Source organism: Nannospalax galili, unplaced genomic scaffold (genome assembly GCF_000622305.1).
Source record: "Nannospalax galili isolate Female #2095 unplaced genomic scaffold, S.galili_v1.0 scaffold185, whole genome shotgun sequence".
NCBI lineage: Eukaryota > Metazoa > Chordata > Mammalia > Rodentia > Spalacidae > Nannospalax > Nannospalax galili.
Window position 1 is genome coordinate 1,746,449 of NW_008355474.1, and position 21,278 is coordinate 1,767,726.

The following is a 21,278-nucleotide window of genomic DNA, read 5'->3' on the forward strand; positions in this document are numbered from 1 at the left end:
GAGAGCATGGCATCCCCCCAGCCCCCACCCCTCACCCCGGTCCTCCAAGCTTCTCTTGTCTACAACACTTTCTCATTCTTTCCTTAGTTTTCATTCATGCATACCATTTGAGTTTTGTAAACTGAAGAAGAAAGGGATGCGTGCCTCACACCTGTAATTCCACCACTCGGGAAGACTGAGGCAGGAGGACTGCCAAGTGTTCAAGGCCAGCCTGGGCCACAGAGTGAGACACTTTCCGAAGGAGGAAGGTGGTGGTGATGGTGGTGGTAGTGGTGGTGACTTAAGTCTGGGAATTCCGGGAGTTTCGAGGGGCGCTGAGTTCCGGGCGGGCCCCTTGCCGGTTGGGCAGCTCACGGTGCGCGTGGGCGGCACCCGAGTCAGCTGCTTCGCGGCCCCCAGCGGCCACCCCGCCCTGTGCCCCGTCGTATAAGCATCTCCCGGGCCTCGGAGCCCAGGCTGCGGAGTGGCGTAGCCGGCGCGCAGGATGCCCAGGGGCACCAACCTCCGCTGGCGGCTGCCGCTCACCTGCCTGGCCCTGCAGGTGGCCATGGTGGTTCTCTTTGGCGTATTCGTGCGCTACGACTTCCAGGCCGATGCCCACTGGTGGTTGGAAAAGAAGCGCAGGAACATCTCCAGCGATTTGGAGAACGAATTCTACTATCGCTATCCAAGTAAGTCCCACGCCCCCGTAGGCTCACCTGAAACGTCTCCCAGTAGTCTCCACCTTGCTGGGCGGCCACCGCTGTGCTCCACGTTCTGCCCACTGCTGGCTCCTAACCAGGGTGGAGACCCGGACGGTGATGCTGCCCCTCAGTCCCCAGCTGGCCCCAGGGTAGACTCTGCATCAGCCTATCTCTGCCAGTCGAGCTGGGAAAATGGTCAGATGTACACACACTTTCCTGTGAAAGACTGGTAAGGAACCCTCCTGGGGAAGGTGGGTTGTTTTTGTTGTTTGTTCTTTTTGAAAAAACTTCAAGTCTCCTGGCCATCAAATGCCTCCTATGACCCTGTCCTACTTAGTGTCCTCGAAAGTCAGAGTCCCACCTCCATCACCCAACTAGCAGGTGCCCTGTCTCCCATACACTCCAAATAGGGGGTTAGATCAGATGTCCAGGGCTATAAAGGTGGCATGATGGCATTCCCATTGTGCTATGGGGGCAGGTATGTGGGACCAGAGGTAGTGTTGGGCTAGGAGGTTGGAACACCCACCTTAATCTTCTGTTACTATGGTGCTATGGTTAAGAATATGGCCCTGGAACAACAGGTCTCCTTTCTAACATGACTCTGTTGTGGGGAGGATGGTCTCAGGTAGGTGTAAACCTTGCTGAACACTAATTTCCTCCTCTACTGAATAGGGATGATGGTGAGACCCACCTGACAGAGGAACAGAGAGGCCAGCAGCAGACACCATGTGAAACTGAGGTCCAGTATTAGGAGTATAATCCTCACTTTAGAGCAATCATGACACAACCACTGAACACAGGTGCCATACAAGGACTCCCTAGGCATCTCTAAGAGCTAAAATAACTAGTCCAAGAACACTCTGGGCAGCTTAACCTTTAGGCTTCTAGCCCAGGACTCTTTCAATGTCCTTGTGCTTTCTGAATTTCCACTCCATTTGCCAGCAGCCAATGACATTTCTAACAGTGTTCACATGGTCATGGACCACTGGTTTTAGAAGGGACGCTGAAGCTTATCTCCAACAGTCACCTATATTAACTGCTCCTTCCTCTGCAGCTTATACAATCAGTATCAGGACATTCTTTTACTGTCTAGAAATAAAGGGGCTCTACTCAGGGCCATGTTTTAAAAGAGCTCTTGACATCTGTAGCTTCAGAATCCAAGTCGCAAATCCACTCTTCACATTGCCCAACTTTTCTATCCTGGTGGGAAGACCAGGCAGGCAAATGGGGACATGGGCAAGCCTGAGTGAGACCTTCCTCGGCTTATTCTATTTCATCCCTCCAACTCTCTTGCTTGAGCCATCCCCCCAGCAAAGTGTGAGGGCAAGTCCCTTCCATGGGTATTCATTGATCCTTTACCCATCCAGGCAGCGGAGGGCCTCAAGACATTGCAACAGGAGACTGCAGAACCTCACACTCCCTGAAGACGGGGTACAGTCCTTAGTTCCTCCAGCTCCTACCCCCCCACCCTCCACACTCAACCACCTGCCTCTTTTCCATCACTCCACAAACATTTGTCTATAGGGTAACCACAGACTATATCTTCCAGAGGAAGACACTTGGTGTTTAAGGGATGCGATGCTGGTGGCAGTGAGCCAGGACCCAGATATAAACCTTGACTGTCCCAGCAAATTAGGGCTTATGATTACTCTGGACAAACAAGTCGCATATTCTGAATCTCTGACTCCCAAGGTCTCTAAGATTTGTTGGTAACAGAATGTTGCACCCCCAAATTTGAGCAGGCAGATCTGAGTTCCATGGGGGGTAGTGAATTCTGAGGAGGAAGCAGGGCAGCTAAGGAGCCACTGAAAGGGAGAGCTGGGAATTTGAGGGTGTGAGAGGCCAGAATGGTCCAAGAGTAGGATTTGTGAGAGGGAAGAAGGAGAATACTGAGTGAGAAGGGGACCCCAACCACCAGGGATGGCCCTGAGTTGTCCCTGCCACTTCCCCCAGAGATGTGGGGTTGCTCTTGGTCTTGGAGTCAGGAAGTGGGAAGGAATCTTCCGTGGTGTTCCTAGGCAAGGACAAGGAGTATTGTGGTGGCAGAAGCACCTCCAGCCAAGCATGTGGTCCCTCCTTCACCATCATCCCACAAGGGTAGACATTTTTAATGCTCCCTCCCATTTTATAGGTGAGAAAACGAAATCCATAGAGAAGAGGTGTCTCACACAGGTCACCCAGTAAGAAACCAGGAGCTAGAGTAATGAATGGCCCTGGGGTCTGAGCTTATCCTTCTAGGTGACTCTCCCACTTCACATCTCATCTTTCACCTCTCTTCAGACCCACCATTTGAGCCCCATTCAGTCACAGTGACTGTGGTTAGGAGCTAAAGAGCAGGAGGGCTCCTGGCCAGGTAGGTCCCCAAGCCTTGGTTCCTGCATGACTGGATAGTTCCCAGGGGCGTGGGGGAGGGCAGGCCCCAGTGGTACTTCTAGTTCTTGGCTCACAGCCATCAGCACCTGTGCAGGGTGTACTGTGGGGGGCCTCATTCCTACCCAAGGGATTAGTGGAGCCTTCTGGGCATCTCTGGTTTCCAGAGTAAACCAGTTCCAGTGGGCATGGGCCAGGTCTCAGAAGGGCCTGAAGCCAGCTCTCCAGGCCACAGCCCCTCAACACAGCTAACCAGGAACCTGCTCCTGGTGCCTTGCAGGCCTGAGGTGCCATGTCAGCTGCTGAATATGAAGCCTCCTCCTCATGTGCCTTAGCCTCAGGGCCTGAGGCTGTGGCTCCAGAGGCTGGCCCAAGAAAGGCTACCAGGGCCTGACCCCAAAAGCCTCTTGGGAATGCCAAGCAAGGGTCAAGACACATCTTAGTAGGCCTGAGGCAGAGGATGCCCTGGTTTCAAACAACTGAAGGCCCTGTGTCCTGAGGCCAGAGCAGCCAAGCTTGCCTGGCCTCCTGGGGACCTGCACCTTAGATTCAGTTCCATTCCATCAGGACAAGTTTGGCCAGAACAGAGCCGAACATAGCCTAGTGATGGTGATAAGCTTGAAATGAAACATCTGGATCTGATCCTTCACTCAATGGTCTAATCCACTGAGTCTCAGTCTACCCCTCTGTGAAGTGGGACTATGCTATAAAGTACAGGGTCTCTAAGAAAATTCAAGATGCAGGGTACAAGTCTTTTGGTAAACATTGGCTTAAGCATTCCATAATATTTAAACGGAGGCTCAGCATCCCACTACAGATGTGACTGAGGAATATGCCTCTGGATACTAGTTTGAACTATCCATAGCCTTTAAGTTCCTTTGTACTCTTAGCTACTAAGTGCTGCTTGCCTGTTTTGTCAGGCAAGAAGTTTATTCTGTTTTACAGTAGAAGAAGCTTGGCTTAGGGAGCCTAACACTGGAGTTGGACAGTGGCATAGGAAGGGACAAAGCCAAACCCTTCCACTCTGCAGTCTGCCTGCTTCCCAGAATTGTCTGTGGCATTGCTGTGGCCCCTTACCTCCCCCACCCCTATCTGGACATTGTGTGGTACTGGTGTGTGGGGAGAATTAGGCAACTGGCCAATAGGTGTCAAAGAAAACAAGTGAAGGCTAATGAAATGGCCCAGCGTTTGCCATGCAAGCCTGATGAGCTGGATTTGATCCCTGTAATGCACAGTGGAAGAAGAGAACTGGTTCCTAAGTTATCCTCTAACCCCCACAGGAGTACCTTGGCATGCATGCACCTGCACATACACACAGAATAATAAGCAAAAACACAAAGCAAGTGAGTCTAGGCTCGCCTCTAGGGAATGGAAGCAGTGATCCCCAAGTTCCTACAGGGCACCTCCCTTATAGTCCTTATCATGCTAATGAGGAGGCTGTGTTTGTGATCCAATTTGGAATATTCAGCCCGTTTGCGGTTGGGAGAGGTAGGGGTGCCTGGAGTAGGAGAGCTGGAGCCGCTGTGTACTGGTGCCCCCTGGTGGCAGTTATCATTGCTGACAGGTGTCCCAGCTGGCCCCTATGTGTTGGTCTGCCTCATGAGACCTGTGGGTTGAGGAAACAGGGTCTGGGCAGGGCAGCTTGAATTGCCCAAGCTGGGGAGAGGGGCAAAAGGCCAACTGCCACTGACCAGCAGCAAGTCACCAGCACCTGGTTGCTCTTGACAGAGAAAAATAGAAATACCAGTTCGTAAGACTGAGCTAAAGAGCCAGGCCTGTACCAGGGCTCTGATGGGGTTCCCCCCATTAAAAGCTCCCTGACAGAGCCTCTCACTTGGCCCAGCTGTCTGAGCTCTGGCGACTGTCTCCAATTTACCAATAGGGAAGCAGTGATCAGAAAGGACATGCCCTTTGATGAGATGATACAGTCTGAATTTTCACATGGTTACTGCTTGGCTTTTGTGCTGGATAACTTGAGTGTCAACTTGACACACCTGGGTAGAGGGAGCCTCAATTGGTGAATTGCCTCCATTGAACTGGTCTGTAGCTATGTCTGTGGGACATCTTCTTGATTACTGAGTGATGTGGGAGGGCCCAGCTTACTATAGGTGGTGCCACCCCTGGGCAGGTGGGCCTATGTTATATAAGAAAGCAGTTTGAGCAGGGGGCAGGAGCAAGCCAGTAAGCAGCATTCCTCCATGGCCTTTGCTCCAGTTCCTACCTCCAGGTTCCTGCCCTAAATTTCTACCTTGGGCTCCCTCAGTGATTAACTGTTACCTGGGAGATGTAAGTGAAATAAACCCTTTCCTCCCCAAGTTGGTATTGGTCAGAGTGTTTTGTTACAGCAATTGAAAGCAAACTAGAACAACTTTTTCAGTTAGCACTAAACCTTGTGAAATGGAAATTGATGAGTGGATGATATCAGTGTCCTGCTAACTCAGGACCACTTTGGAAGAGAGAGAGGGGAGGTACCCAAAAAGGCACGAAGCTGGTGTTTGAGCACTGGGGAGGTGTCTACAAAGAGAGACAAAGAGAAGCAGGGCACTGGAGGGATGAGAGAGAGAGAGAGAGAGAGAGAGAGAGAGAGAGAGAGAGAGAGAGAGGCAGGGAGGAAGAACAGGGACAGCCAGGATTTCTTGTGCCCACTCTTGGACCACAGGGAGGCCAAAGGCAGCCTCAGCTTGTGCATATATCCCCTGATGCCCTTCTTCTCTGCTTTCCCTACATGACTCCTCTCTGCCACTTGGAGCCAGACTCTTCTTGACAGACTTCCACTTCCCCCCACTTCCCATTAGGCTGTCTTTTCCCAAGCACTCCCTCACTTTCCTTCTCTTTTTGCTAGCACACCAATACTCTACTTGTATGGGATCCTCTCACTATTCCTACTTTCTGGTTCCAGCTGTTTGCAGGCTGCTCCTCTTGGGGCCACCAGCCCACTCTTGGCCCTGCCCCCTGGTAGTCCTCTCAAGCTCAGGTCCTCAGCCAGGATGGGACCCCAAACTTACCTGCAACGGCAGCTTCTTCCCTCCCACTTCCTGAGTTTGTCAGTGCCCCTGCTTGCTGTCCTGCTACTCAGCTCTCCTCCCTGCTTGGGAGACTGGAGACTGTCCTCTGAATCTCTCTCTCTCTCTCTCTCTCTCTCTCTCTCTCTCTCTCTCTCCCTCTCTCTCCCTCCCTCCCTCCCTCCTCTTTTCTAGTCTGTCACCCAATTCTTCCCAGAATAACCATAAGACATTTTGTGGTGATTCACACACATTCATTCCATTTTTTTTCCACAGCAATTGGAAACGTGATAAGGCATGGAACACAATAATATAAGAAACACATGCATGTTGAGAAACCTGAACCTGGGTGTGTTGACTCCAGTAACCTCAGCACAGAACAGAATAAACCCCAAACCCTGAGGGAGGCTCAGAGCACCTCAGCTTTTCTGTAACCACTTGTGTCCCTACCCTTTGATGAATGGTGGGATCCCTTACTCCTGCTTGGTGGTTGCTGGCCAAGAGACCTGTGTCCCTGGCCTGGGCATCAGGGAAGCCTGGGACAGGGGTGAGGTGGGATGAGACACAGATGAGATCTGATAGGGGCAGCCAAGGTCAAGGCTGTCACAACAAAGGCATTGCTCCCCACTCCCTTGGCCAGACTACAGGGCCTGTCAGCCCTCTGTGTGGGAGGTGTTGGATAGAGAGGGGCCTCAAGCCTGCCTCACTGTAAAATCACCCCTGTGATTTCTTGACTGTGACCAGCTGGCTACAAACCAAAAGTGGTGAGGTTCCACTCTTGAAAAATATCATGGAGGGTCCACCTTGGCCCTCTCCTAGATGCTGGGAATATCCTGGTGGATAACACAGGCCCATCTTCTTGTAGTGTGATGGTCTAGTGGATTAGACAAACAAGTAAACATATAACTTATCAGTTGTAATAGAACTGGGAAGTAAAAGAGGTTATCATGGGGGGGACAGCCTGCCTTAAAACAGGTAGTCAGGAAGGCCTCTCTGATGAGGGGACATTTTGATAAGATCTATAGCAAGAAAAGTTTGCTGGCCATTTTGCAAGTTGTCCAAGTTGAGGAAGCACCACAGCAAAGACCCAGGAGTGGGACTGAGGACCAGAGGGACATAGGAAGGGAGACAGTATGTGAAGGAGAAAGCTGGTGACCTGGTAAGCCCCTTTTTCTTTTTAATTTGGAAATCATTTCAATTTTGTTAAAGTTGCTGAAATAGAAATAGCACAGACAGAAATAGTATGCTGTGTACTCATTAACTCAGATGTAGTCGTTGCTCTGTCTCCACCTACACAAACACATTCACACGAGTGCACACACACATATGCATGCACAGGCACACTTTTTTTCCCATTAACCATTTGAGAGTCAGTCCTATCCCTCACAACCCTCCTTCCTGACATACTCCAGCATATTTTCTAAGAACAGAGGTGTTTCCTTCCCTAACCACAATCCAACTTCACACATTCATAAATGATACACTTTTTTTTTAATGTGTATGAGTGCATTGCCTGTGTTTATGTAAGTGAACCCATGTCACGCAATGCCTGTGGAGGTCAGAAGAGGGTGTTGGATTCCCTTGGAACTGTTAGCTGCCATGTGGGTGCTGGGAACTGAACCCAGGTCCTCTGCAAGAGCAGCCAGTGCTCTTAACCCTTGAGCCATCTCTTCAGCCCCGGGGTATGATATCTTAGTCCACCATTAATACCCAATTCACGCAGTGGACCTACTAATGACCTTTATAGTACTCCCCCAAACTCCCTCTGCCAAATCCAGTGCAGACTTAAGTACTGAATTTAGTTGGCATGTCTTTGATTCTAGAACATTTCAAAAGCCTTTGCTTTGCTTTGTTAGGACATGGATATTTTTCAAGGGTACAGCCTTGTCACTTTTGTTTTTTGTTTCTTGAGACAAGTTCTCACTATGCAGCACAGGCTGACCTTAAATTTGCAATCCCCCTGCCTCAGTCTCTCAAGTTCTTGGATTGCAGACCTGTGCCATCATGCCCATCCCCAGCCTCAACCCCTTTTAACAATAGACTCCTCACTTTGTACCTGACTTTTTTTCATTATTAAATTTGGCTGTCTCAGGGAGAATACCCTATGGGGGATATTGGATGATCCTTTATGAGGTGTCCCATCTGGAGGCACACAATGTCCTTTGCTGCCATTGGTCATGTTAATGTTGATCCCCCAGACAACACATAACCTAATTTATCCACTGTGCAATTACTATTTGTTCCTCCCCTGTGACCAATAAGTCATCCATAGGCAGAATCTTTAAGACAGTGCAAATGTCCTGCTCTTTGTTAAAATTTCATTCTGAATTTATCACCACTCATTGAGTCTTTACTGTGAAAGTGATGATTTTTCCATTTCTAACACATTCTAACACATTTCTAACATCAGCATTCTACTTTGAGTCCTATCTGCTACCCCATCCACTTTTACCTATTTATTATCAGCATGGACTCATGAATTCCTGTCTTTAAGTGGTTTTAATTCATTATGGCATATCATTCTTTCAGTGCTTAAATTGTCCCAGATGTGGCCAATGGAAGCCCTTCCATCTGGCTGCTGTGTCCCATGACATCTGCAGTTCCTTATGTGCCTTATACTTATGTCTTCATGTCTCAAAGCTCTTTGCCTTCTGTTTTTTTGTTTTGTTTTGTTTTTTATTTTTGAGCCTAAACGCAAGCAATGTTAGTGCTGGAAGAACAGTTAACATCACTCTAGTCCATTCCAGTCATTCTAGCGCCTCTCTTTAGTTCTATTAGAGATGGGGGAATGGTTTGCCAGAGACACTATAGTTGGCAGAAGAGCCTGATTAGGGCTCAGAAATAAGCCATGCCCAAGTAAAAAGAATTGATGATAGAGGTCCAGTTGTGTCACCTGTTATGGATACACACTGTGCCAAGTGCTTTACACATACACCTGCCATTTAACCTCTGCAACATCAGTGAACCGAGCTTCACAGAAGGTGCTGAGCTCCATGTCTGTTTGCTAACAGAGTCACTTCCATCCAGTAGATAGAACAGAGGGGGTCCAAATTCCCCCACTGGGTAACTAAAAGTGTATTTGCTGGAGGTGGTAGTGGGATGTGGGCATGACTATGTGTGACTATGCTTGGTCCGCCAAGGCTCAGCACGATCAGATAAACATTGATTTTCCTCCCCCAGGGAGGCTACGGTGCCTACTATGATCTGTGCTCTAAATTCTAGACCCTGGGTGTAACTCATGACCTGGCTTCAAATTCAAATGCCCAGACTGTGGAAGTAGTGCAATGATAGAGTACATGAGTAAAAGTCCCATGTCCAATGCCCAGCACTGAGAGACAGAGACAGAGAGGGGGAAGAGAGAGAGAGAGAGAGAGAGAGAGAGAGAGAGAGAGAGAATGAATCAAATGCCCAACTGCCCACCCCAGTGAGGGCCAGCAGAGCTATCTGTTTGGAAGGTGGAACAAGAAAGCTATCATCTCCCAATGGTAATTCTCAGGCATCTCTTGACTATAATCCAATGGTCTAAGCTGGAGACCCATCTCTGATCCCAAGGCCCCCTCCAGAGGATCTTACAAGATGAAGGTAGTGACTGATTTGCCAATAGAGGAGCATTTGTTACTGTGGCCCAGTTAGAGTCTGGTTTCAGGAATGAGGGGAACAGGGAGTCAGGGCTCTGGGTTCTGCCATGGTCTAGTGGGCGGTGGAAAATACAGGAGCTGCCCCAGGCTGCGCTGGCAGATCAGACCCAAGGCTGTGGTGGGTCTTCCCAGGACCACAGACGCCCCTAACTGCGCACTCTCTGCAGGCTTCCAGGACGTGCACGCAATGGTCCTCGTGGGCTTCGGCTTCCTCATGACCTTCCTGCAACGCTACGGGTTCAGCGCGGTGGGCTTCAACTTCCTGCTGGCGGCTTTGGGCGTTCAGTGGGCGCTGCTCATGCAGGGCTGGCTCAACCACTTTGAAGAAGGCCAGATCCTCCTGGGCATTGAGAAGTGAGCGCAGGAGTGCCCGAGGGGCGGGACGGACTGGGCGGGGCCCAGTGGGTGTGGGCAGAGCCTGCAGTGATGGAGTGGGGTTGGGGGGATGCCCTGGGCGGGGCTCGAAGGGTGAGTGCGGGGCGGGTGGTGAGGGATAGGTGATGGAGGCTGGGGGATGGTAGGGGAACGAAAGGAGCAGGAGCCAGGCGGGGCATGTTGGGGAGGTGGGGCTGGGACTAAGAGTGGGGCCAGTCGTGATGGGGATGGCCACCCTGGGTGGGCAAGATGAAATGAATAAGGCTCAGCGTATGGGGCCTGGCGAGCAGGAGATGGGGCTGCGGTGAGGGCGGGAGCAAAAAGGAGTGGGCAGGGCACAGAGGGCGGGGTCTGGCAGGTGAGGCTGAAGGAGGTGGCAATCCTGGTGAGCCCTGGAGGCTTGGGTTTTGAGGCAGCTCCTCGTTTAGAACACTGCAGGTCTGTGACCGAACTAAGGCGCTCAGCCCCCCCACCCCCAACACACACGCAATGTTTCCTCATCAACAACTTTCCAGCACGGGCCTTTTGATGGCGTCCTGGTGCTGTGGGAGATTCCCTTCCCCTAGGAAAGAGACTGCAGGAACATGAGGCTAGACTTTTCCCCAAAGAGGGAAAGGCCCAGACTGTCCATCCTAGGCACATTGCCGAGTTTGTGTCCTAAGACAGTACAGCACCAGGAACCCAGGAGGGACAATGCCTGAACCAACTTCAGAAGACTCCTTGCTGGGGGAACACTGAAATGTGAAACTCATTCAAGTTAGAGAGGTTTCTCTTTGCATTTAGGAAAGAGCTGGGAGGCTGGTGTGGGTGTGGAAGGTTCCAGAGGAAGCTTCCTTGCCTGACCTCTCAGGGTAGGGCACCAATCCTCTCATCTCCAGCTTTCCAAATAACTTCTCTGTGAAGGTTTGATGAGTGCTACCAACCCTTCCGACAAGGTACCTCACTCTCTTGTGAAGTGGCCTTCCAGTCTCCCCTCACCCACAGCACCAACAGGTTGGAAAATACCCCCAAACCAAAAGCAAAGCTGATCTCCACCTGGGTGGTCTGAAACTACAGCTGTTTATGTTGTTTGGGGCCTGTGAGAGATACCTCCTAATTTCACGAAAGTTTTAATTGTAGGCTCTTCTTTGAGACAGGTTATCTTCTTTGAGATGGTTTCCTGTTTATGTGGACAAAGGAGGAGTTTGGTTGAAGGGGGGAATTCTCAAGTTGATAAAGATGTTAGTGGCTCTGAAAATAAACATTCATTAATTAGCCTGCTCACAAAGTCCACAAAAATGGTTTAGGGGCAAACTAGTATAAAACCACATACAGGGGCTGGAAATATGACTCAGCAGTTAAGAGTACTGACTGCTCTTGCAGAGGTCGGGGGTTCGATTCCAGCACCCACATGGCGGCTAACAACTGTCGTAACTCCAGTTCCAGGGAAGTTGAACACCCATTCTGACCTCTCTGCTGGCATTGCATGACAAGGGTGCGCCTACCAACATGCAGGCAATACACTAATACACATAAAATAAAAATAATAAAATACTTAAAAATCTTTTTTAAAAAAAACTACATACAGCCGGGTGGCGCATGCCTTTAATCCCAGCACTCAGGAGGCAGAGGCAGGTGGATCTCTGTGAGTTCAAGGCCAGCCTGGTCTATATAGTGAGTTCTAGGCAAGCTGGGGCTACAGGGAGACCCTGTCTCAAAAAGACCAAAAACAAAAAAACAACCAAAAATAAAATAACAAACAAACAACAAAAAAAACCCCAACTTTACATACAAAGGACAAATAAATCCCTGCTGTCACAAATAGGGCAACAGTCAGGTGTCATGGGCCAGGTGTCTGAAAATTAAAACATTTGCAAAAGACAAGTTCACTCAAGCGGGTTAATGACACACAATTAAGAGAAACAAGATAGTTGATGAGATAAACTGTTGGAAACAGTAAATTAGAGTTTTAAATAAAATCTGTGACACATATTAGTTCAAAATACACAATACAGTCTCATTCTTAATGCCATAGACCCAAAGTATCAATACACCTGTTACACATCTAATTAGCTACTGCAACGGAATAGCTATGACTGCATGGAAAAAAAATGCACCGTTTCAACTTTTTTCCTAAAGGAATGATTACAAACTTTGTGAGTTAGCAGGTTTTGGGTGAACTACTTATTCAGCAAGCTGGTCACTTGATAAATTGAGTTTGGGCAAATTGGCTTTTGGGAAATTGGTTTCCAGTCACTGACCTGGAGCTTGTGTCTGGAGCCTAGGACTGGGCTGAGCATGCTGTCCCCAGACGTGGCCTTTGTGGACCCAGAGGCATGGATCTACTTCACCTCTCCTGGTTCTACCTACCTGTCACTCTAGGGCCGTTCTTTTCTGTGGGCTTTTCCTAGGACTCCATGCCCCTCCATGTGGCAGCTCTGTATCCCAGATGTTGATGATTGTAAGTCCAGACTTTTCTATTTTCTCTCTCTCTCCCTCCTAAAAGGCACCTCCATCAGATGACTTTTGGGGCTGCAGCTAGGGGACTCTGGGCAAGTTGCTGGACTTCTCTGAGTCTTCATTTCCTTATTGTGTGATGTAGCTAATGGGAATACACACCTTTTGCAGTCTGGGTGCGGTTCAAGAGGGCATGTGATTGGCACTCAGGAGCCCATCACCCCTTAAGCTAGAACCTGGGGACACAGTGATGAATACAGGGAGCAGAGGAGGGACATTTTAGGAAATGTCCTCTGAAGGAACCCTGCCCCCATTCCTCAAACCAGCCCTCAATTAGCTTGCATCTCACCCAAATTCTCTGTTTCACATACACCCTTGAGCATGGAGATGGGGTCTTCTCATATGCCACAGCCTTCTTTTTCTATACCCACCCTGCTGACAACTGCTATGGCCCTGAAAGCCATACTGGGAGTCTGCCTGGGAATGCAGAATAGCCTTGTTGCTGGCAGTAGACAATAGGGCTCAGGCCAGGCAAAGAGATGGTAGACAGAACCAGGATCCACTTTGACCACACAATACCCACCTAGATGTCCAACTCTCCCTGAACCCTCTGCTGGGTTGGCTGGCTGGTATGGGGTTCAGAATCAAGGGGGACCTGTGTACCTCTCTTTGCCTTATTTCTTTGTGGGCCTTCCTGCTCCCTCCTTCTACTGAGTCCCACTCCAGATCCTTATTTCCTGCGGGAAGGTCTCTCTCTTTTTTCCCTAGACACTGACACTTCCTTCTGGGTAAAGTGTTGGGAAGGATTCAGTAGTCCTGGAGCAGAGACCACATTGGAGGGGCTGAGGAAGGCTTTTAGAAAGAAGAGGCAGCAAGAAGAGGCTCTGGAAAGTCAGGCAAAAGACAGGGCAGGGTTGTATCCCAAATATGGGACTCTTTCAACAACAATCGCCAGATCACTTGGGTTCCCTGACCATAAGCTTCCTGTAAAGGTATGGGGGCTTCAAGAGCAGACACAACATCTTGAATGCCACTGCTGGACTTGGCACTACATGTTTGTGGCCTTATGATGATCCCATTAACACAGATGATGAAACTGAGGCTCAGAAAGTTTAAACCAGCAGTCCCAGTACAAAAAGAACTAAAGTCCAGATTCAACCCCAGGTCTTGGGGTGTTGCTTCTGGTTGTTGTTACAGCCCCTTCTTGGCCTATCTCCCCATAGCCTCATCAATGCTGACTTCTGCGTGGCATCTACCTGTGTGGCCTTTGGGGCAGTTCTGGGCAAAGTCAGCCCCGTCCAACTGCTCATCATGACCTTCTCCCAAGTGACTCTCTTCACACTGAATGAGTTCATCCTCCTGAAACAGATGGAGGTGAGCAAGACTCAGAAGAGGGAAGGAACACTGGAGGAGATGAAGAAGGATAGAGAAAAAGAGGTCTGGGGACACATGCCAACCTGGAAAGTCACTCAGCTTCCTGGATCTCAATTTCCTCATCTGTAGGAATTATGATATCTTCCAGAAAATATCACAATCTGCCTAGTGTATCAGCCTAGCACCTGGATAGAATGGGCATTCATTGAATTTTGGTTCCCCTCTCCTTTTCTCTTCCATCAGATGGAAAGAGTGGGAGACTCGCGTGTATTCTTGCATGCATACATTCCTAGATCTTTCACCTGAGAATAAGACCCAGTGTATATTAAGGATAAATCTGTCAGGAAAGATCTCAGGGATGGGATCATATGTAGCTGCACAGGTTGTAAATTCCACAACCCCATAGACTGCCATTCTTGGATTGTGGCAAGAATACTGCCCTCTGGGTTTGGGTGATTCCATGATCCAGCTAAGGAGTACCTTAGACCTCTGACTCCCAGAAATCAGCCTAGTGCCTTGGTGTGGAAGAGAGTGCCATTTGGTTACCTTATGCATTTCTGAGTCTCCTCTTCTACATTTGAGCCCAGCCTGGAACACTCCCTGCCTGGGGGAGGAGTTTAGATCATCCTAACCTCCAGTTAATCATTGTGCCATTTTTTTTCAGCCCTCAGCCACTATCTCTCTTCTCCCTGACTTATCTCCAGGCTCATCCTTTTCTACTCACTCGGTGAGACCAGTCTCCAACATCAGCCAGAGTGGGCTTTTAATCAGGTGTAGAAGACAATGCCCCTTATTAAAAGCTACCAGGGATTTCATTTCACTTAGAATAGAATCCAGCTTGGTATATGGCCCTGCAGGTTCTGGCCACAGTCCACCCCACCTGCACTGCCCCAAGCTTAGCTCCTGCTCTCTCCCCATTGGCTGTTCTTTGGACATGACCTTCTGTCTGCCCTCAATCACCTTGAGTTTGATCCCTGTCAAGGCATTTTCTCTTGCACTCCTTTCTGCCTGGAGCAGCTACCTTCATTCCTTTCAAGATCCACGTCTCAAGTTGAAGTCACTTCTGAGAAGCCCTACGGCCTTTCCTCCACTTTATCCCTCCCAGTCCTTGCTCTCAAATTGCTTCACATTGCTCTTACATTGCCTTGATCTGTTTCCTTCATAGCACTTCCACTTGTTTGATAAGGGCAGGGAACCCTATATGTCTGAATGCTCTCTGCCCTAGCACCTGGCCAACTCATCATAGGTACTCAGATTTCAGAGTCTGAGGATCAGTTGAGCTATACTGAAGGCTCTAGGGTGCAGAGGGGTGCAGGCTGCACTGAGATAGTCCTCCCCTCACACACACCTCCCCACCTGAGCTCACAATCCAGAAAAGGATAGAGGCATAGAAACACTAAACATGTCCTGTAATAAGGAGCAAGCTCTGGGGCTAGGCAGCCCAGCAGAAGGCATCACAACCAGCCTGATGGGCCAGGAAGGCTTCCTGCAGTCAAGAAGGCAGAGCCAGAAGCTCACTAGGAGCTAACCAGACCAAGTAGAGAGCAAGAGGGAAGAGCCCTGGTATTTTGCTGACCGGCCAGCAATCTGGATACATGGATCCCTACCTCCCCCTGCTCACTTCATTGGTCTGTGCGGAGCCTAGACTCTGTTCCAAAGTGAAGAGTCAAAGACAGCTAAATGTGTGTGCGTGTGTGGGGGTAAGGGGGTGCGGCTATGAGGAAGGAGGGAGAGAAGATTCCAGGCCCTGATGGGTCCCTTGCACTCCAGGTGAAGGATGCAGGGGGCTCTATGACTATCCACACATTTGGCGCCTACTTTGGGCTCACAGTGACCTGGATCCTCTACCGAAGGAACCTGGAGCAGAGCAAACAGAGACTGAGTTCAGTGTACCATTCGGACCTCTTTGCCATGATCGGTGAGAGCTGACAGCTGCCATTTTGGTGAGGGCAGCCATAGTGGGTAAGATCTGCCACACTGATGAGGGCTGTCATAGTGGGCGAGAGCTGCCACGATAGGTAAGAACTGCTATGAATGGGTAAGGACAACAATGATCGAAAGGCTGCCATGATGGGTGAAGGTCACCATGATGAAGACAGGACCACTTTAGTAAGTGAGGACCACCATCATGGGTGAGGACCACTATGAATGTGTGATGGTCTACCATGATGGGTGAGGATCATCATCCACCATCCTTGATGGGTGACTGTTAGATCCTTTGGGAAGAAGGGCAGAGGGAGGTGGCCTGTAGACATTTCTAGGGTCCTGACTGTCTACTTCTTCCCCTCATGGGGCTGAGAGAAGTTGATCACTCCTCTTATGTGTTCCCTAGAATGACCTAAGACAGACAGTGGTAACTAGGAACTGGCCACTTGGTCCCAGGGCTGGGGCAAGGTGTGCAGTCCCACTTCCTATACCCCTTCATTCCAGAGAATACATGAAATCTCTAAGACCCCAGCCCTGCCTCCCAGCCCCACTTAGAGAGATGGTAGTGCTGCCAGCTAATCTCTCTACAGAGGGGAGAGATTATTCCACATGATGCTATAAGAGTTGGGGAAAACATTTAATCAGTTCCGGGGATCAGTGGAGATAGAGGAGGCTCTTTAAAGTAGTGTGGGAAGCCAAGTGGGAACTAGGAGGTGAGTGAGACCAGGAGGGCCTTCCAGGAGGAGCTCTGGGGCAAGAGTGAACTCAGAGGTGGGAAGCAGCTGGGGTTGTGGTCACTGAACATCTCTGGAGCTGAAAGGCAGTACTTATGTCTGGACTCTGGGGGCTCCATCTAATACCTCCTCTCTCGGGCCCTGGACCTGCATATGGTCTGCTCAGGAACCCTCTTCCTGTGGATGTACTGGCCTAGCTTCAATTCAGCCATTTCCTTCCATGGAGACACCCAACATCGAGCAGTTCTCAACACCTACCTCTCCTTGACTGCCAGTGTCCTCACCTCAGTGGCAATGTCCAGTGTCGTACATAAGAAGGGCAAGCTGGACATGGTGAGCAGGGGGCCTCTGCCGGGGGGGGGGGGGTTGCTGCCTGGACTGCCCATACTCCTAAGCAGAGTTTCTGAGGGTGGTCCCTCTGGCAGGCCCTCATCCTCCTGACACTACTGGCCTCTCAATCTTCTTAAAGCTGCTCCAGCCCACCTCTGAGGAGCCATCCCCTCATGCTTTGTGCACTCTACTGTGGAAGTCTGAAGGGTGTGGTGTGGTATAGTGTCCTTGGTGCCACACCACTGGGACAGTTATTTTGTCAGTGAGGAGGAGCCAAGCCTCATGGGTGATGGGTGACTTTTTTTTTTTAACAAAAACAAAACTAGAGACATGAACTCTATCTTATTTGGACACAAGCTTCTTGACATGCACATATGTGTGCAGAGACATTGTCAGGAATTCTATCATGGGATCCCTGCCATGGGTCCCCAGATATACTGGACACAGGTGGCAACTGGACACTACAGGGAACATAGGAAGATGCACCCAAACCCACACACAGGGACATGGAATGGGCTCCGGGACAGAGGCTCTGGCTCCACATAGGGCTGCATCAAGATATCTTTCTTGAGTCGGGTGTGGTGGTACATTTGTAATGCCAGCACTGAGGGAAGAGAATTGCTGAGTTTGAGGCCAGCCTGGGCTATGTAGAAAGACCTTGTCTCAAAAAGAGAGAGGGAGGAGAGGAAGGGAGGGGGAACAGAGGGAGGAAGGGAGGAGGGAAGGAAGGAAGAAGAAAGGAAGGATGGAAGTAAGAAAGGAAGGGAAGGGAAGGAAGAGACATCTTTCTGCCCCTTGCTGGCTCTGTACTCTTATATTTGCACTTTAATCAGTCAGCAAATATGGAAAGATAACTGCCAATCCTATGGGCTTGCTGTGGAGATAGAATGAACTAACCCCCCAGCAGCAGCACAGCACCTGGCACAGGCTGACAGAGAGCATCAATGATGGATGGGTATGCATAGGGCCCATGGACACCTGGTGGACATACATGCACTATATCTGCAGGGTGGCACACAGGTAGATATAGAGAAAGGGAATATGCGTACGGACTCTCAGGGCCCATTAATATATCAGGAGTACACTGCCTCATGGAGCACAGAACACATCCAGACCTACTGGGGGTTGTGGGTGGCATGCTTGCAGGGCACACAGGGGGCAGCTGTACTAAACTGGGGCCAAGGTTAGCCCCCACTGCATGCTCCTGGCTTTCTGAGGCAGACTCTGAGCTTTCCCTGGTTCCCAGGGCAGACTTGCACATTGTATGAGCACAGATAACACCAAAGGGACAGGACTGAGCTCTTTCCCACTCTGCCCACCCTGCCCAGGTGCACATTCAAAATGCCACACTGGCAGGCGGGGTGGGTGTGGGCACGGCTGCAGAGATGATGCTCACACCTTACGGTGCTCTCATCGTGGGCTTCTTCTGCGGCACCTTCTCCGCCCTAGGATTTGCATACCTGACGGTGAGGGCCCTGGCTGGGAGTGCTGTGGGTTTTTATGTTCCTGACAGGGAAGAGAGAGGGAGGGGGCTGAGGCTTGGGGAATCCTGGGTCCCTTTGTTTTTGAGGGCCTCCCCATGCCCCTGCCACAGCCCCAGCCTAAGCAGTGCCTCCTTCCCCACTTAGCCATTCCTGGAGTCCCGCCTGCGCATCCAGGACACATGTGGCATTCATAACCTGCATGGCATCCCTGGCATCATAGGTGGCATCGTGGGTGCTGTGACAGCAGCCTACTCCTCCCCTGATGTATATGGAGAGCCAGGGTAAATGTGGAGGAAGTGTGAAAGTGGGCCTTCCTCCTTCCTTCTCCTTCCCTCCTTCCTGCAGAAGCAAGTGTCTTTCTCCCCTTCCTTCCCCACTCTTTACTAACTCTCCCCAACCTCAGACCCTCCATAGGCATGTGAGAAGACTATTCCATACAGTGGCCCCAATTTTGAATTGGGGAGGCTGAAACCCAGAGTGGCAACAAAATGATTCCCTATCCTCTCCTTGCCTTCATGTGTCTGTCTCAGGCTTATTCATTCTTTCAGCTTTGAAGGATATAGGGTGGACTCGACCAAGAAAATGCAGGGCAGGGTCCAGATATATGGCCTCCTCCTGACCTTGGCCATGGCCCTGGTGGGCGGCACCATCGTGGGTGAGTGAGAGTGGCTAGACCTGAAAAGTCCTGGTGGGGGACTGCCTGAGTGGGAATCCCAAAAGCATGTCTTAGGGATGAGCTTGGGTTTTCCCAAATCCTTTGTACTGTCAGTTGGGAAACTGGGAAGGTGGGGTCCCAGCTGAGGGAAAGGGCTGGATTCAGTAAAGAATGTTTTCTGACCTTCTGTGTCCTCCAATCTCTTTAGGGCTCATTTTGAAATTACCATTCTGGGGCCAAGCAGCTGATGAGAACTGCTTCGAGGACACTGTCTACTGGAAGGTGAGTCCTAGAGATTCATCTCTCTAGAGGCACAAGGACAGTATCATCCCCTCTCTCTGTCTGCACCTGCTGTGACATCTATGCAGGACACCTGCATCTATGCTGTGACATCTATGCAGTACACTGAAGACTCTTTTCCTATCCTTTTCTCTTCTTCCTTTCCTTCTGGACCCTAGGGCTTGGAGGGGGTCATGTGGGCCTGTCTACATACTCCGAGAGTGGGGGTTACAGGAGCAGCCTAGTGTCAGGCCTGCAGCCAGAGTGTCAGCCAGCTATATTCTAGTGATCCCAAGGACTGTTCCCCTGCCCCAGCAACAGCTGTATCACCCCCCCCCAGAGCAGGAAGCTGAGGCAAAAGGATTGCCACAAGTTTGAGGGAAGCCTGAGGTAGAGTGAGGCTATTTCAATAAACAAAATAGCCAAGGCTATGGAGGTAGCTCAGTTGGTAAAGTGCTTGGCTAGCATGCATGAAGTCCTGGGTTAGATCCCCAGTACCACATAATACAGGTGATATACACCTGTAATACACTAGAGGTGAAGACAGGAGGATCAGAAATTCAAGGTCATCCTAAGATACACCGCAAGTTCAAGGTCAGCCTGGCATGATACATGAGAAAACAAATTCTGTCATCCCACCCAGAACTGTTAACATTCCCCCTGGGTAATTCTGATAGAAACCACATTTGAGAATGTCATCATCTGCCTATTCTTTTGAAACAGGGTCTTTCCATGAACCTGGGGCTCACGTTTTCTCAGCTTGGCCAGAAGCCAGCCAGTCTCAGTGATCCTCCTGTCTTCACCTGCCCCCTTGGAGCTGAGGTTACAGGCATGTACCAGATGCCTGACTTGTTACATGGGTGCTGGGGTCTGAACTCTGGTCCTCATGATTGCACATCTCTCCAGCCTCTCTTGATTTCTTTCTACCTTTGTAATTTATTCGAAGTTCATATCTTCTCTCAGCTATATATTTTCAGAAGTACTAGGTTAGGAGAAACAAAATTCCAAATCATTAGAAGTGAAAGGTATAGCCTGCATCCCTGAATTGTCTATCTGGGAACTGAGGGGCTTCCCAGAGTAAGGGGTGAGATAGTTGTTCCCCAGGACCACAGAGAGGGGTTCCTCATGAGGAGAAGGCAGGGGCCACCCATACTCCACCTTTCAGATCCACTTCCAGCCTTTGCATTTCCTCATTCTACTTTTGGACCTGTTCTAACATTCCACACTCCTCGTCTTTCAAAAAATGGGGTCAGTGAAACCTCCCAGAATCCCTCTAGCATGCAATTTAAACTCTTATGTAACCCTGCATTCCCCCTGCTATTGTCCTTGTGGGGCAAAGACCCTATTTGGTCCTTGCTGTGCCCCAGCACTCAAGACAATGCCAACCATGAAGAGCAAGCTACGAAGTGATGTTCCGGTCATGCGATCTTCAGAGTAATCACAAGGTGGCGCTCGCCGCGCAAGATTTGCAGCCTTTGGCTCACCCAGACAATTCTAGTTCCAGTAGGGACACCAGATCTCACCTCTTGCTTCCTCTCTTCACAGATTCATGAAGAAGCACATCCTGTCTACATTCCTGAGGACCCCTCCCTCAAACCTCCAGCTCCTCTGGTACCCTCAATACCCTTGGCACCTTCAGCATCCTTGAGATATTCCGTACCTCCAACACCCCCAGTATCCTTGGCATCTCCAGCACCTTCAGCATCCTTAGTACCCTAAGCTCCCAGGGTAGGTGAGAAGCAGGTGAACCTTATCTGTCGGGGATGAGGGCCTGGTTCTCCAAGTGGGGGCCCAGGTTTCAAAGTCAGATGCCACAGCAAGTGGGCAAAGAAGTAGACATGAAGAAATGAGGGTGCGTTCCCCTACCCCTGAGGTGGGATAGGCAGGCTGGAGTGGAAGACTAGAGACCTGGGGACCTTGTCTTTGTGACTGCTTGCTGCTGTGTCACTTGAAGAGTCTCTTCAGCCTAGAAATTGAGCCTCTGTTTCCTCC

General features: G+C 50.1%; 1 protein-coding gene across 1 annotated transcript; it reads left to right on the plus strand.

The window, feature by feature from the left end:
- Nucleotides 1-484: 484 nt before the first annotated feature.
- Rhcg (Rh family C glycoprotein) lies at nucleotides 485-21,030 on the plus strand. Its single transcript, XM_008852816.1, has 10 exons — nucleotides 485-671; nucleotides 9,861-10,047; nucleotides 13,728-13,878; nucleotides 15,649-15,796; nucleotides 16,705-16,871; nucleotides 18,197-18,334; nucleotides 18,497-18,633; nucleotides 18,883-19,007; nucleotides 19,216-19,289; nucleotides 20,832-21,030. The coding sequence occupies exons 1-10, from the start codon at nucleotides 485-487 to the stop codon at nucleotides 21,003-21,005; spliced, it is 1,488 nt and encodes a 495-aa protein (XP_008851038.1). The 3' UTR covers nucleotides 21,006-21,030.
- The last annotated feature ends 248 nt before the right edge of the window (nucleotides 21,031-21,278 follow it).

What these genes read in the sequence shown, in the direction of transcription:
- Rhcg (XM_008852816.1), top strand. Translation starts at nt 485, where the DNA reads ATGCCCAGGGGCACCAACCTCCGCTGGCGGCTGCCGCTCACCTGCCTG. An exon ending in ATTCTACTATCGCTATCCAA is followed by an intron (nt 672 to 9,860) that starts GTAAGTCCCACG and finishes CACTCTCTGCAG; the next exon opens with GCTTCCAGGACGTGCACGCA. An exon ending in AGAAGGGCAAGCTGGACATG is followed by an intron (nt 16,872 to 18,196) that starts GTGAGCAGGGGG and finishes CACCCTGCCCAG; the next exon opens with GTGCACATTCAAAATGCCAC.